Source organism: Myotis brandtii, unplaced genomic scaffold, assembly GCF_000412655.1.
Source record: "Myotis brandtii unplaced genomic scaffold, ASM41265v1 scaffold416, whole genome shotgun sequence".
NCBI lineage: Eukaryota > Metazoa > Chordata > Mammalia > Chiroptera > Vespertilionidae > Myotis > Myotis brandtii.
This window is the reverse complement of record NW_005365989.1, coordinates 1,546,698-1,563,302: the sequence shown is the minus strand read 5'-3', so window position 1 is coordinate 1,563,302 and position 16,605 is coordinate 1,546,698. Positions and strand designations below refer to the sequence as shown.

The 16,605-nt window shown below is 36.7% G+C and overlaps 1 protein-coding gene across 2 annotated transcripts in view; it reads left to right on the top strand.

Annotated features, from left to right (window-relative positions):
* The first annotated feature begins 6 nt into the window (after positions 1 to 6).
* The window catches only part of TXNL1 (thioredoxin-like 1), a 25,447-nt gene continuing 8,848 nt past the window's right edge, over positions 7 to 16,605 (top strand). For both annotated transcript variants that reach the window (XM_005873633.2, XM_014545635.1), the window contains exons 1-6: positions 7 to 236; positions 4,221 to 4,317; positions 6,362 to 6,535; positions 12,614 to 12,736; positions 14,829 to 14,898; positions 16,238 to 16,410. In XM_005873633.2, the coding sequence (XP_005873695.1) occupies positions 139 to 236; positions 4,221 to 4,317; positions 6,362 to 6,535; positions 12,614 to 12,736; positions 14,829 to 14,898; positions 16,238 to 16,410 (735 nt within the window). In that variant the 5' untranslated portion in view covers positions 7 to 138. The remainder of the gene's footprint in view (positions 237 to 4,220; positions 4,318 to 6,361; positions 6,536 to 12,613; positions 12,737 to 14,828; positions 14,899 to 16,237; positions 16,411 to 16,605) is intronic.

The window sequence follows — 16,605 nt, the reverse complement described above, 5'->3', positions numbered from 1 at the left end:
GCCCCGGGAGCCGCTCCGCGATCGCCGCCGCCTCTGTCCAGGCCTCGGCCTTCCGAGCATCCCCGCTTCCTCTCCCGGTCGTCTTCTCCTTCAGTTTCGCAGCGGGTGGCGTCGCGGCCTCCCTTCCGGGCCCCGAGAATGGTGGGAGTGAAGCCGGTCGGGAGCGACCCGGATTTCCAGCCGGAGCTGAGCGGCGCCGGCTCCAGACTCGCCGTGGTCAAGTTCACCATGCGAGGGTGAGGCCGGGCCCGAGCCGCGTGGGCCCTTCTGTCCGCGGGTGCTTGCCTTTCACCCTTTCCGGGTCCCGGCTCCCCGGTGGTCTCGTCCTGCTCTGGAATGTCTGGCTCTGACCGCAGCCCCAGGCCGCTGCTCAGTTAGGCCTCAGCTCTTGGGTCTGGTCCCCATTTGCGCACCGGGGAGTCTCTAGCGGGCACGGAAGCCAGACTGCCCGCTTCCCCAGCCCGGGAGATGCCCGCCAGCTCATTTTGAATACTCAGACGAGCCCTGCTCTTGAGGTGGCCCGCCTCTGTTCTCTCTGGTCCGGAGCCTCCGACATCCGCCCCTGCTCGCGTCTGTTCCTCTCTTTCCAGGGAGCCAGCTGTCACTTGCATCTTAGAAACCCAGAAATCTTAATTTACCGCACACGTTGATACTCTGCACCACCTGCATTTCACCTTTGGAAGCTTCCCGTGGATCTATCCAACGGATCCGCGTAGTGCTTAACCCAAAGGCTCAGCGAATGCATTTTAAATTAAGTTTAATGTTGGGTCAGGGTGCTTTTTAATTTCTTAACGTTTTTGTTACTTGTTTGGTTAGTAGCTTTGTAACGTAGGCTTCCCTGTGTGAACACAAAAATTATAGTAGGGGTGTATAATACAGGTAGATAGGTGTCCAGACGTTTGGGTTTGCTCATATAGACTCCTTTTTTTTTTTTAACCCAATGATTTAAGAAGACAGGGATCTTTTAAAAATATTTATTTATTGATTGATTTCAGAGAGGAAGGTAGAGGGAAAGAGAGAAACATCACTGATGAGAATCATCGGTTGCCTCCTGGGCTGCCTCCTGCACGCCCCCTACTGGGGATGGAGCCCTTAACCTAGGCCTGTGCCCTTGGGCGGAATCGAACCCAGGACCCTTCAGTCCACAGGCTGACACTATCCACTGAGCCAGACCGGCTAGGGCAGGGATCTTGATAAGCTGCTCACTGGCCTTAGTAGCTCTTAACATGATTTATGGGTCTCGGAGCTGGTGGATCTTCCATGTTGGTTGGGTGTGCAGTGTTCCTGTGTGAGAGGGACATGTTGGAACTAGGCATTCAGAACCAAGGTTTGAGCGAGTGTGTCTATTTGCTGAACACCCCTTGTGTATGTCAGTGTCTATCAGTGATGGCGAACCCATGACACGCGTGTCAGGTGACACGCGAACTCATTTTTTTGGTTGATTTTTCTTTGTTAAATGGCATTTAAATATAGAAAATAAATATCAAAAATATAAATCTTTGTTTTACTATGGTTGCAAATATAAAAGAATTTCTATATGTGACACGGCACCAGAGTTAAGTTAGGGTTTTTCAAAATGCTGACACGCCGAGCTCAAAAGGTTCGCCATCACTGGTGGTATAAGGCTTAGAGGTATCCACTTGATTTATCTTGACCCCCTGACGTTATTTACACTTACGTGCTAACTTGGAGAAATCTACTGTGGCTGTCGCTGTTTATGTGATGCATTTTATTGCCCAACTAACTATATAAACAAGGCAATATTTTGAATCCCAGAGCAAAAAGTGTTTCACAGCTACTGAACAAGATTCAATACATGTTGAGTATAGAAGAAATGACGTTAGGGTTAGATAGTTTTAGGGGATGGAAAATTGCAGATAGAGATGAAAACCAGTTAGGACTTATTTTTGGACCAGTGTCTCTTATACAGAATTGAAAAAGGGCAGTACGTTGAATTTTATATGGTGGAATAGATAGAATACGCGTTTGACATGTGGACTTTGATATTTATTATATTGAAGAGGATGAAGATTTTGTTTATAAAGACATATCTAAGAGGAAGGTCAGAGTTCTACAAATGTGCCTTCCCAGATTTAGCAATTTTGTAATGTCTGTGCTCTTACTATGGGGGAATACTTGTACATTTGTTAAGGACTTAAGCCAGAGTTGGAAAAGAGAAAAGATGATTTTATTTACTTTTTATTTTTAATATATTTTTATTGATTTCAGAGAGGGAGATGGAGAGAGAGACAGAAACATCAGTGATGAGAGCGAATCATTGATTGGTTGCCTCCTGCATGTGCCACACTGGGGATCGAGCCTGTACCCTGATGGAATCAAACCGTAACTTCCGGGTTCATACGTCTACACTCAACCACTGAGCCATGCCAGCCAGGTGGGAAGAGATGATTTTAGCAGTGAATCTCATTTTTAGTTCACTTTCCTAATTCTAGTCAGTGACAGCACTTGTACTTTTATCCCTCAATGATAGAGTCTTTTTTCCTTCACCCCCTTATCATAGCAAAGGGAGAGATGACAGAGCAATAAGTTATTAATTGAAGTGAGAAAAGTGGGGAAATGTTGCTATTAAGGAAACACCTCCTTCAGCAATATATTATCATTTAACCATACTAGTAAACATAACCTTAGACATTGATTGGTTACCAATCAAAAGCAGTTATTTACTTTTTAAAAGAGTAATTTATTTTATTTTATTTGTTTGCCCTCACCTGAGAATGTTTATTTTTCCTTTTTTTTTTTTTTTTTTTTTTTTTTTTTTAGAGAGTGGAAGGGATGAAAGGAGGGAGAGAGAAAGAGAAAGAAACATCCATGCCAGAGAGATTGGTTGCTTGCAGCACTCGACCTTCACCCACCCTGACCTTGACTGGGAATCAAACCCACAACCCTTTGGTCCAAGGGTTGATGCTCTAACCACTGAGAAACACGGCCAGGGCTCTTATTTACTTTAAAAAGGGTATTTTGATGGGATGAACATTTTGTTTTCTTTGTAAAAACTGAGAGCAAGTAAAATAGTTGAATTTAGATAACTTTTAAATTCAAAAGTATTAGGTAATATTTACAAATCTGATAACATTGTATTTGCCTTTAAAGTTCTTTTAACATTTTGGCCATTAATACATTCCTACACCAACTCTGTGCCATTGTGACTCTAGATTTACATATACTGGCATCGGTATTAGACTCTCAAACATCGAACTATATCAAGTTAAATCATGTAAGAAACCTCTTAGATCAAAGTTAATGTCCCATTTTAGGCCAAGAACATAGTTTCCTGCAGCACCTACTTCATTTCCTTTCCAACCCTATTTTAAAACCTTTATTCCTTATTTATCATTCCCATGCTTTAGCTATCCTGTCTACTAATTTTATTAAAACACTACACAGATTGTCACTCTTCCATTTAAGAATCTTCAGTGGCTCTCTCTAGTTTTTTTCTCATTTTTTATAGGTAGTAAAATATATGTAACATAAATTTTACTATTTTAACCATTTTTAAGTATACAATTCATTGGCATTAAGTACATTCACAGTGTACTACCATCACCACTATATATTCCCTAGAATGTTTTCATCATCTCAGATGGAAACTCTACCCTTTAAATAGTAACTCTCAATCTCCCCTCACCCCCCTCGCACACAAACACCTCCAGCTCTGGTAGCTTCTCTTCTACTTTCTGTATTTGAATTTACCTCTTCTTGGTACTTCATATAAGTGGAATCATAATATTTGTTCTTTAGTTTCTAGCTTACTACTCTTAGCACAATTACTCTTCAGGGAAAGCTCATTTTGGACTGGATTTAGGAGTTGACTATTCTAGTTGTGGTCCTGACATCAACTAGAGTGGTTGATCTTGAACAAATCATTAAACTTTCTGGTCTTCAGCTCTCACCAAATAATTGTGTTAGGTTAGGTCAACTTAAAAGTTTTAGTTTTGTGGGTTTGGTTCTTAATAAATTGCAGAAAGCTAGTGGGGTTACCCTCTCTCCCTCCTTCTCCTCTCCCTTTCTAAATAAAAGGCAATGTGGTATTGATGCAAGTATATCTAAATAGTCCAGTGGAAAGGACTAGGAGTCTAAAGCCAAGATGATCAGAATTTGTTTTATCTTATTTTATGTTTTAATTGACACAAGTTCTTCAGAGTATAAAGTAGTACAATCTTTGGTGTTATTTTACCAGTATCTTCTTACCTTTCTCACAGGTGTGGACCATGTTTAAGGATTGCCCCAGCATTCAGTACTATGAGTAATAAGTATCCACAGGCAGTTTTCTTGGAAGTAGATGTACACCAGTGTCAGGTAAGGGAAAGGAGCCCTTTAAAAAAAAATTGTTTACAAATCTGTTTGGAATTTCAACATTAATATCATCATTTATCTTTTTGTGTATATAGTACTTACTCCTTTAAAGATAATAAAATGTTATGTTGATAATGATTATTATAAATGCCCATTATGGCTGCATTAGTTAAGAAGGGTAGTTCAGTTATATTAATTGCTTCTGAGTTTGTTTGTATTAGTAGCTTTCTGATATCAAAACTAATATTATGTTGTTAAACTAATAGGTCACCTGCCAGTTCTGTATTTTTTTACATTTCTTTATTTTTTGCAAATCTAGAATTATCTCTTCTACTACAGAGGCATTGGCTGATTAGAAAGCTGTAGCAGAAAATTCTTGATTATACAGGATGTGGCAAAAGTAGGTTTACACTTGTGAGTATGTGAAACACAGTTTATTCTTGTATTATTATTTTATTGTATTATTTTCCATGCGAACAACTGTAAACCTACCTATTTTTGTTCTAGCCTGTAGTTTGATTTGCATTGATCAGTTTGTAATCTTTGCTCCAAAGCTGCATACTCAGCAGAAATTTTAAAATGTTGGTTACTTTTGATTGAACCACTGTTGTAGATAGATTGTCCTGATTACTTAATTGGAACGGCTGTGTGACAGTTCTGCATTTTCATATGTAGAAATATGGAGGAGTTGCTCCTTCCAGCACTAAAAATATAGTCTTTAGCTCTCAGGGACAGCACTGTAGCTACTCTTTGTGTGTGTGTGAGGCTTTGTTAATTTCTGAGTGTGGAAATGTTTTAGAATGTTGTTTAGTTTGTAGTTAGTAGTTTGGGGATTTGGTTAGTGTAAACCCTATATTAACATTCATTATTTAGTGCCTATGTCACATACTACCAGACTGTAATATTGGCTATTATTTTTTATTTTTATTTTAAATAAATTTGTATTGATTTCAGAGAGGAAGGGAGAGGGAGAGAGAGAGATAGAAACATCAATGATGAGAAAGAATCATTGATCAGTTGCCTCCTGCACGCCCCACACTGGGAATCGAGCCTGCAGCCCGGGCATGTGCCCTGACTGGGAAGCGAACCGTGACCTTCTGGTTCATAGGTCGAAGCTCAACACTGAGCCACACCGGCCCAGCTTGGCTTTTATTTTAAGCATTCACCATCTCTGACCTGGAAGTGCTTTCTTCTCACTTCTGGAGCTATGCTCTCTTGTAGTTACATATTTCACTTCTTTCTCTACTCTTTTATAGTGGATATTAGAAAATTTTAAATTACATATGCAGCTCACATTCATGTCTTACATTATGTTTCTTTTGGACAGCACTGTTCTAAAAGATCTGTCTTTTATGAGGTTTAGAGAAGACATCTTTATGTAAACTTGATGCCTTTAGACGATATGATGGTGCATGTTCATAGTATTTGAATATGTAAGGTGACACACTTGCTTTATTGTTTCCTTTATAATTCTCATGAATCAGTATTTATTAACTAATTTCCATTCACTAGTTATCTTGTAAAAATTGTGGCGTTGGAACAGAATTTAAAAAGATCAGAAGGCATTTCTATAAGAGTAGAACTGGGTGAGGATTACAATGCAAAGGATGTTACCTAAGTTTCATGGTCAGATGGGCTACTGTTTTTCATATGTGTATTTTTTCCTAGCACCAGTGGTTTGTGCTGACATATCAATACTCATTTGGGAAACAGCATGTAGTTATGAGAGAGCTATCTGGCATTGTAAAGCAGTTTCTATAAAGCAGTTAACTTGTTTTACTGTGTGAAGTGTTTAATGCTAAAACTGATAAAAATATAGGGCTGTTCTTCATTGTGTATGTAAAACTAATAATGTAATGTAGTTGTGCCCCAGTTGGTAATGTAGTTTAGGGAATAGGCCTGCTTTTTCTTAAGTACCTATTAGGAATAAATTATTTTACATGTCTTTAGTCCATGATATTTAACTTCCATAGGGATACAGAGTAAATATTCAAAGTGATTTAAGATTATTTTTAATTCATAATGCTATTTAACTTGCCACTTCTAGGGAACAGCTGCCACCAACAACATATCAGCAACACCTACGTTTTTGTTTTTTCGAAACAAAGTGAGGATCGATCAATATCAAGGAGCAGATGCTGTGGGACTAGAAGAAAAAATCAAGCAGCACTTAGAAAATGACCCTGGAAGTAATGAGGACACAGATATTCCAAAAGGCTATGTATGTAGACTTACTAGTGAAATCATTGATATACCTTCCATTTGCCATTATTTGGTAAAAGTAAAATTGACTTTGTTTTCATGTTTATCTTTTACTTGCTTGAAGTACTTTCAAATAAGAACTTTAAAAGTAAACTTACTGGCTGACTATTGGGATTTGTCTATATGTGTGTTATAACCTATTTCCCATCATAAACTTTTCCTGAATTTCTCCTGACTTAATTTCTTTGTGACTTAAAATCTGCTTTCTGAACTATTTTAATAGCCATTTTAAGACTTAAAAATACATTTTTCCGTCAAAAAGTAATGTGCTAGTTAATGATTTTGTCTTAGAACCAAATATGACTTGAGTATTGTTTTTCTAGTTTTAAGAGTAAATTGTTATTCTAAATAATAACTTGAAGACTTAAGAGCTTAAGAATATATTGAAAATTAATACGAATAGTTAATAATGCAATATCTATATTTTGAGAGCTATTTAGGAAGTAAGTAAAATTCAGAAATAGCACTTTATGGTAGCTGATTTGCGTATGCAAGGCAGTAAATAAAGGTACTGTTTTGGCAGATCAAAAAATGATTTTTTAAAAAGTGTTACCTCAAATTAAAATTAATATATGAAAGCATGTATAGTGAGTACATTAAAGCAGATCTGTATTATGGGGCTACAAGTCCTTTATGTAAGTCCTTAAATTCTTGCTGAATAAGGAGAATCTATAGTCAGGGAAATATGAGAGATTCTCTCTGTGTGTGTAGGTGTGGTGGGGTTGTGTCTTTAACATATTGTACTGACATTAATTATTTTTAGTTAGGGATGTGCAATTAATATTTATTTTAAATAGAACTGTTATATAATTATTTGAAATATAATATCTGGTTAGAAAGTTTGAACATGTGTAAGTTAGGGTTGTGACACCTTTTGGAAAATTTTGAAAATCATTTAACTTGTAAGTTATGTTCACATCTTTGTATTTTTTACCTTTTATTACTAAGGGTGTTGGCAAGAAAATATCTTAAGAGCACAATAGTCCTCCTCCTTAGCTACAGGGATACCTTTTTACATATCAGCTTAGTGTGATATCAGCGTTTTGGCCTCGGGTAGGAAAATAAACAGGAAAAATAAAGTTTTAAGAAATAAAATAATTAATTTTCATGCAAATGTTATGAATACACTGTGAAGAGCTATTAAAATATTTTCATTTTTCCCATCTGATGTCAATCAAGACATGAAAAGTTTTGAACTATGTACATCTTAAAAGGGTTGTTAAATATTTAATATTGGTAATGTGTTCCCATAAAACATTTGTCCCACAACACAAATAGAAACTAAATGGAGTAAGAAACATTGAATGAAAACCAATGTCTTAAGTAGATTTAAATATAAGCATAAAAATGTATCGACAATTTTAAAAAACAATTTTTGGTTTCTTGGAATAAAGACTTTTAGTTACTATGTTTTAATACTAAGAGGCTATACAATTATTTATCTTAAAGAGTAATACATACGTGTATCTTTTAGGGGAGTTTGAGATACTGCTAAAGATACTCAAAAGGTTAAGGTTCATAACAGATTCTTATTCAGAAGTAAGAGGGCATTGTTGTGAGCATAAGTATTTAATTTTTGTAAATGTTTATTGGAGTTGGGAAAATTTAAAACATATCTTTTCTGTCCCATAATTTGCTAAGAGTACATAGTATAGATTTAAATAGCTCCCCTCATGCCTTCTAAATCAACTCTTTCTTTCCCAAAGTTTGAATGGGAGGCATTCTGGAATTGAACTTGCACATGTTCTGAATCTTGAGGCTTGTTAATATATTCAAGTATTTCGACCTCAGAACTTTAAGTTTTGGTCTACAAATTTGTGATCATTTATCAAAAACCAGACATTAAATGACCCTAATTTGTATAGTTAGTAGATATTTCTTTAATCAAAAACTTGAAGAATGGAAAGGTTTTTGTAATTTTCTGTGTATCTCATGTTGGATTACCCCCTCAAAAAAAACAACAAAAAAGGAAAAACAAAGTGAAACTTATTAAAAAACAAAGCAGTTGACAGTAATACTACAAACACATATACCCTTCACCTATATTCATCAGTTGTAGATATTTTAAGGATTTTGCTCCATTTTGGTATCTTTCTATGTTTAATTTTTGCAAAAGCATTTAAAAGTGAGTTATAGACATGATGGATCATCTCTCAGTATTTTAGCATGTAGCTCTGAAGAATAAGGACGTTCTTCTGCATAACCATGATACCATTATCACTCCTAAGAAATTTAATATTGCTACAGTATCTCTAATGTACAGCCTACATTCAAGTTTCCTTAATTATCTTCAAAATATACTTTATAATTTTCTTTTCCATGCAGGATCAAATCAAGGATCGTGTATTGTATTTAAGTTGTCAGTTCTCTCTAGTGTTGTTTAGTCTAGAAACTTCTCTGCCTTTTTTTCCTTTCATGACTGCCTTTTTTGAAAGTTTAACCAGCACCAGTCTAATACAATAGCCACTAGGTGCAAGTGGCTAGTAAGCATTTGTTATATGACTAGGGCAACTGAGGAAATTAAAATTTAATTTTATCTACTTTTAATTAATTTAATTTTAAATTGCCACATTTGACTAATGGCTATCTTATACAGCTCAGGTCTAGACCATCTGTCTTATAGACTGTCCCACAATCTGGATTTGTCTGTTTATTTCTTGTGACTCTTTCCTTATTATTGGCAAGTTGTTACATAGACAGGTGATATTTATTTCCCACTGCATATTGTCAGACTATGTCAGTTGGCAGTTATGTCAAATATACAATATAACGCCTATTTATTTGAGATATACAAAGCACTTTAATGCAACTGTTTGAATGTAATTCTTGTTTTGTGTGCCCCACAATATATAAATCTAAAATCTATTTAAAATAAGTAATCTATTTAGTTTATTTTTATCATTAAGGTATTGGAAGTATGACTACAATGTTGTCTTCATGCCTGGGATCTTAATCGGAGATGTAGTATTGAAGCTGCACCTCAGTAGGATGGAAGAACTAAGCATTTAAAAGATTTTGTTAAAACACCCTTTCAAGGCAAATACTCATGAAGTTCAGCATACTTCTCTAACACTTTGCTCTATAGTGCTCCTTTTTTTTTTTTTTTTACCTCCCCCCCTCTTTTTGAGTTGACTACAATATGTTATACTGAGTAATATATTTAACATTTAATGTAATGTCATATTTAATGTAATAGAAAATAACATTTTGGCTTTAAAAACATTTAGGCTACCACAAGAATAATTAGGGTCTATTCTAATGGATTATTGCCATATTGATAATTATTTGACATATAAAAAGTTTCCTTTAGTCTTTCAGAACTATTTATACCTGCCTTAATTTCTCTGGATAAAAAAATATGTAATACTCTTTGATAGAAAGGTGAACATGTAACTGATAATCTATAATATTTGGTAAGCTTTAAAAATTGTCCTTGTTTAGTGGATGAAATTGATAATTTTATAGAAAAATACAGTTTATCAAAATCAACTCTTTCAAAAGCAGAATGCTTAAATAGACCAGTCACTATAGAGGAAATAGAAGAAATAGAGAAACTAGTAAAAGAGCACTTGCATAAAGGTCAAGATGGCTTCACAGGGGAATTCTACCAAATCTTAAAGGTCAGATAGCCTAGTGTTACTGCAAGTACTTATTAAGACCACATAAAAAGAGAGAAAACTTTCAAATTTCTTTTGAAGTATGTATGATATTGATCCCAGAATCTGATAGTTTGCACCAAAATAGAAAGCTACTGACCAGTTTCACTTAGGAATATTGTTGTAAAATAAATATTAGTAAACAAAATCCAGCAATCCAGAAGAGAAAAATCGTGATTTCATAATATGCAGGGAAGGTATTTGACAAAATTTACTACTCATTTACTATAAAGCATTGAATAAAATCTTAAATGGAGAAGCACTAAAGGCATTCCCACTAGAGTCAGAAACAAGACAAGGATGGACACTGTCACCACATCTCTTGGCACATAGTGTTGGAAATACGGCAATATTAGCTAACAGATACACAGGAATATGTTAAGTGACAACACAGGGAAGCAGTCAGCAAAACTCAGAATATTAGAAATGTATAGGCTAAATGACTAAGATATTTAAGAGACGTGTTAACCAAATACAGTCTTTGTACTTTTTTGATTCTCATTCTGAGTCTAGCAATCCTCCTATATAATAAAAGCCTAATGTGCAAATTGTTCCCTCCACCGGGAGTTCAGCTGCTTGCTATGACATGCGCTGACCACCAGGGAGGGCACGGAACATGGCGGGCATAGGCGACGGGCTGCAACCTCTTGCCAGCTACCTGGGGGCGGGGGTGACGGGGACAGGTGCGGTGAGAATGCTGGGTGTCCACCGCTCTCACTCTCACTCCCCCTGCTACCCTTCCCTGGGCTTAGGTACCAGGCCTGTGAGGAGTCCGCCCTGCACCAGCCAGTGTCCTCGGGTGAGCCGGGCCGCAGCCGCTGAGACCGCAGGGGCTGGTCAGGCTCCCCATGGGTTCACGCAGGAGCTGGTCTGCGAGGCTCGCCGGGAGAGAGCGTGCTGCTCGCCCGGCTTCCATGCAGCTCCTCTGGGCAACCTAGAGGCCCACACTGCGCCCTGGCCCGCAGCATCCTGCCACGCTCACCGCATCTTTGCATGGGGATTCAGGTGCAGTGACTCAAGCGGAAGGGGGCATGTGGGGGGGCCTTGGAGGCCCAGGTGCTGCCCAGAGGTCAGAGGTCAGCTGGGACCTGCCCTCCCACTCCAGATACTCATGCTTCGATTGCCGGCTAGGCCCAGGGACCGCACCCGTGCATGAATTTCGTGCACTGGGCCGCTAGTACAACTATAAAACATTTGTGAGACAATTAAGGACTTTTTTTTTTATCCCTTCACCTTTTCAGACAATTGAGGAAATTTAAACACTGATATTTGATGATTTTTTAAATAGTATTTTTTTGTTTTAGTTGTGATGATATTGAGGATTTTAAAAAATGAGTTCTTGCCCTGACCGGTTTGGCTCAGTGGATAGAGCATCGGCCTGCAGACTCAAGGGTCCCGGGTTCGATTCCGGTCAAGGGCATGTACCTTGGTTGCGGGCACATCCCCAGTGGGGGGTGTGCAAGAGGCAGCTGATTGGTGTTTCTCTCTCATCAATGTTTCTCTCTATTCCTCTCCCTTCCTCTCTGTAAAAAATCAATAAAATATATATTTAAAATAAAAAAAAATGAGTTCTTATCACTTAGAAATGCACACTGAAATGTTTGAGTGAAATGAAAACAATGTAAGATTTACATGAAAATAATCGGGAAAGGCTGAGGACTGGTTGCAAGGTAAAGATGAAATAGGAGTGGGCATGAATTGATGTTTATTGTAGCTGGGAGGTGGGTACCTGGAGTACTAGTCATCTTTAATGTAAGGTCTTCAAGGACACGGGTTTAAAGAGTTCATGCCCACAAGAAGAGGGAGGAAGGCTTCAAATTTTACAGATATTTTAATTTGCATACTTTCCACTGTTAAATACCAATATTAAAAAAATATCAGACAATATTTTATAATCTTAGTGTTAAGGACTTGGTTTCTGATACCTTCTTAAATGGGCTATGCCTAGATTTGGCTTTAATAATTAGAGGTAGATCTCAGAAATCAAATGAAAGTATTATTAAAGTTTAATCACTATTTTATTATTATTTTTTAAATATATTTTCATTGATTTTAGAGAGGGAGGGAGAGGGAGAGAGAGAGAGAGAAACATCAATGATGAGAGAGAATTATTGATCGGCTGCCTCCTGCACGTCCCTAGCTGGGGATCAAGCCCGCAACCCGGGCATGTGCCCTTGACCAGAATCGAACCTGGGACCCTTCAGTCTGCAGACCCACTCTCCACTGAGCCAAGCCAGCTACAGCTAATCACTATTTTAAAAGCGATAGATATTTTCTCTAAAATTGCCTAATGTAGAGAGAATTATATATTTAAGTTTTTTACTAAGATTTTTAAACCAAATCCAAATGCTTTGCCTAAAATCTTGATTTAATTTTTTCAGATGGATTTAATGCCGTTTATTAACAAAGCTGGCTGTGAATGTCTTAATGAAAGTGATGAGCATGGATTTGACAACTGTTTACGAAAAGACATGACCTTCTTGGAGTCTGATTGTGATGAACAGGTAATTGGATGTCTGAGTTAAGGCATAGGGATTATCAATATTTATGCCTGCTCTTGTTTCTTGGTCATGTTTCCATCTCATGGTTTTATGTCTCTCTTTCCCAGTTGACCACTATTCCTTTTCTTTTTAAAACTTTGATTTTCTTTGACCCCTGTCCCTTGACCAATGCAGACCCATCTTTTTTCTCTTTCTGTGTGAGCTGCCAAGGGTGCTAGGGAGAATCGTGGAACTCTTGGGTTGACTCCACTGCTAAGTTGAACCTTCACCACTCTTTAGTCCTTTTGTTCATTCTTGACCCAACTTTCATACATTTATTCACCAAAAATGAGCACTCCCTATATATCTAATCCTCACTCCCAGAAGTAAACCTGTGTTGTACTTCCCTGCATTGTTATCACAGAGGAAGTAGTGTTATACTGCCTTGATCAGCCATCTTTCATCTTGACTGTTATTTTCCTTAATTTACTTTGTATTCCACTGACTCTGCTTTGTCCCCATTCCAGTTCATCTTCTACATGTTCACTAAAGCTATTTTTTTTCTAAATAAAAATCTAGTCATGCTTCTTTCTTAAGAGTTAAATGATTCTTCATTGGCTTAGAGCAGCCGTGGGCAAACTACGGCCCGTTTGAAATGAATAAAACTAAAAAAAAAAAAAAAGACCTTACCCTTTTATGTAATGATGTTTACTTTGAATTTATATTAGTTCACACAAACACTCCATCCATGCTTTTGTTCCAGCCCTCCGGTCCAGTTTAAGAACCCATTGTGGCCCTCGAGTCAAAAAGTTTGCCCACCCCTGGCTTAGAGTGTCACATTCTTGCTGACTTGATCTGTTTTAGCTTTTACTCTCATCTCCTTTCACCTGTGGTTCAGGTCCCTAAACATGTTGTGCTTATTATTTTTTGACACTATTAGAGATCAAGTATAAAAAGTACTTATATAACTAAAGGATATAGTCTAGGTATAATCTTAGGCAGACATACCATAATGATTCTAAAACCATAAATCTAAACCCCATTTTCTGTGCTCCAACCAGATCTACCTTAACATACAACTTTGAGAAAATTGTTCATACTGTGTTCCTCGTAAATGGTGCTCTGAATATAATTTGATGGTACATATCAGCAGCTTGGCTACAACTTTCCTAAAATCTTCCTGTCAGGATAGATTCGATAGAAGCATAGGCACCTACATCAGACACAATTTTGGTTAAGAAGATAAAGCGATTGAATCCAAGTTTCTGAGAGACAGGCATTGTGACAGTATTTTGTATCGGTTTTCTTATGTGGCCTTCCAAATTAAGTTAGTCAAATACGTTAAGGATGGAGGTTTGGAGACGACTGTAGAGCTGTAGGAATCCTCTTCTCTGGAGTTTTAGATCAAGTAGGGTTCATTTGAGGGTTAGTCTTTCCACATAACCTGTGCATTGTATCCAAATTATCAAGTAACATAGGTAGGTGCTTGACAAATAAACCATCCTGGAAAACAGTAAGCTTATATGTTAGCATAAATAGTATAAATTTTAATTTAATTGGGGAATTTTGTTTTGAGTTTTTATTTTTTACTTATTTTTTTAATATATTTTATTGATTTTTTACAGAGAGGAAGGGAGAGAGATAGTCAGAAACATCGATGAGAGAGAAACATCAATCAGCTGCCTCCTGCACATCTCCCACTGGGGATGTGCCCGCAATCCAGGTACATGCCCTTGACCAGAATCGAACCTGGGACCCTTCAGTCCGCAGGCCGACGCTCTATCCACTGAGCCAAACCGGTTTCAGCTGTTTTGAGTTTTTAGAAAGCAGATGGTTTGCCAGTTTATAGGTCACAAGACCTTATGTTCTTATGCATAATTATAGTTAATTATTCCATTAAACTTTTTGTTTCATTCTCTTATATGAATAATAGATAATTGTATTTTTCAGATGTCAGTCTAATCAAGTTACTTTCAACTTACTGATTTTACATATTACATTAGTTTTATTAGATAAATTAAAAAATTTTTGTCTCTGAATTAATTCTACTTAGCTGTTGTGTGTGCTCAAGGTGTTCAAGAGCCCTTTTAAAGTTAAACAATTATTTCCTTCACAGCTGCTTATTACTGTGGCATTTAATCAACCTGTGAAGCTTTATTCAATGAAATTTCAAGGGCCAGATAATGGTAAGTAATGGACAGTTTTTCTCTAAACTAACTTTCTGATCTGTAGACCTGTTAAAAGGTCTACCTCTATTTTTTTCAATAAAGGTAGATATTCCTTGTTTGAAGAAAGAGTGAAATTGTTTTTGGAACAAAGCAAGGATATAAATGAATGGGCAAACAATGTGAGATTTATTTCTAAAATTTTTAATTTTACAATTTAAGTTTCCTCTTAGTCTGAAAGCAAGTGAACCCTTTCTTCCAACTATGACTCTAAAACTCTAGGTTTGAAGTAGTCATTGTTAAGGATCAAAACTGGGTATAATTTATTTCTTTCAAACTCCTATTACAGATGATAAAACTAAGGTTCAAGATTGTCTTATTTGTGCCCTATTAATAGATTCATATTATTTATAGATATGATGCTGTAAACATGATTGCACAGACTAGGCATTTCTATTTGTATTAAATAAAGAACTTTCCTTATTCACTCTTCCCGACCTCCTTTCCTCCTTTTCCTGTGTCTGTGGAAGTTTTGTTGTTGTTGTTGGGGTGGGCTGGAGTGGCGGGAGGGAGGAGAGAGTAGATTTCTTGGTTTTGTTTTGTTTTTTAATTACTTAGAAGAAACAGCCAGTACCCTATGTATCACATAGCATTTCCTTCTCATTGATTATTCTAAAATTTTATATATTTAATTTTTATTAATGCAACTGTGTCTTTATTCTGAAAATCCAAAGTATTTGTAAAAGCAAATGCTGTAGAAATGAGTATTTAAGCAATGTGGATATTTTAAGATTCTTTAATCAGCTAGAAAATATGGGTTTAAATTGTACCTTGGAGTTAAAGGGACTAAGACCCTCTATGAATGTGATTTTACCACTGAGCACATCCTAATTCCCAAGATGAAACTTGGCAATTTATATAATTAACCTCCTTTTGACTAATCATACACTAAAGCTTCCCTCTTAACAAAATGTACCAGTTGTTGGCAACTAAGACCCTGATCAAATGTTGTTTCTTTTATGAAACTTGTTAACCTGCATATACTGTGGGACTCCATTGCTACTTTCCCTTTACCTCCTCACTAGTAGTATTACATTTACATAGTATATCTTTTAGTTGAGGGCAAGAACTGTGTGTATGTGGGTACATGTATATGTATGTGTTTTGATCTAGAATTCCTGGAGTATAGTGCTAGCAGGCCAAGAAGTGGCTGTGAAAATACTCTGACTTTCTTAGAACTCCTAAAGATGTATATAGATATGTGCATATGTTTGTTTGTGTGTCTTTATAGTATGAATGAAATAATAAAGGGAAGAAAATATATGTTTGATTTTTAGCATTTTGTTCCACCATTTTATAGGTCAAGGTCCTAAATACGTAAAAATTTTTATCAATCTGCCCCGATCTATGGATTTTGAAGAAGCAGAAAGAAGTGAACCAACTCAAGCTCTGGAACTAACAGAGGATGATATTAAAGAAGATGGCATTGTTCCACTTCGCTATGTTAAGTTTCAGAATGTTAACAGTGTAACTGTAAGTAGTATTTCATTAAGATATTATCCTTTAAAGTAGTTATTTGTCTACTTGGTTTGAAATGAGTAAAAATATATGATGAGCTAATTAAATTTTCTTTTTTAAAAAATATATTTTTATTGATTTCAGAGAGGAAGGGGGAGGGGGAGAGAGAGAGAGAAATATCAATGATGTGAGAGAATCGTTGACTGGCTG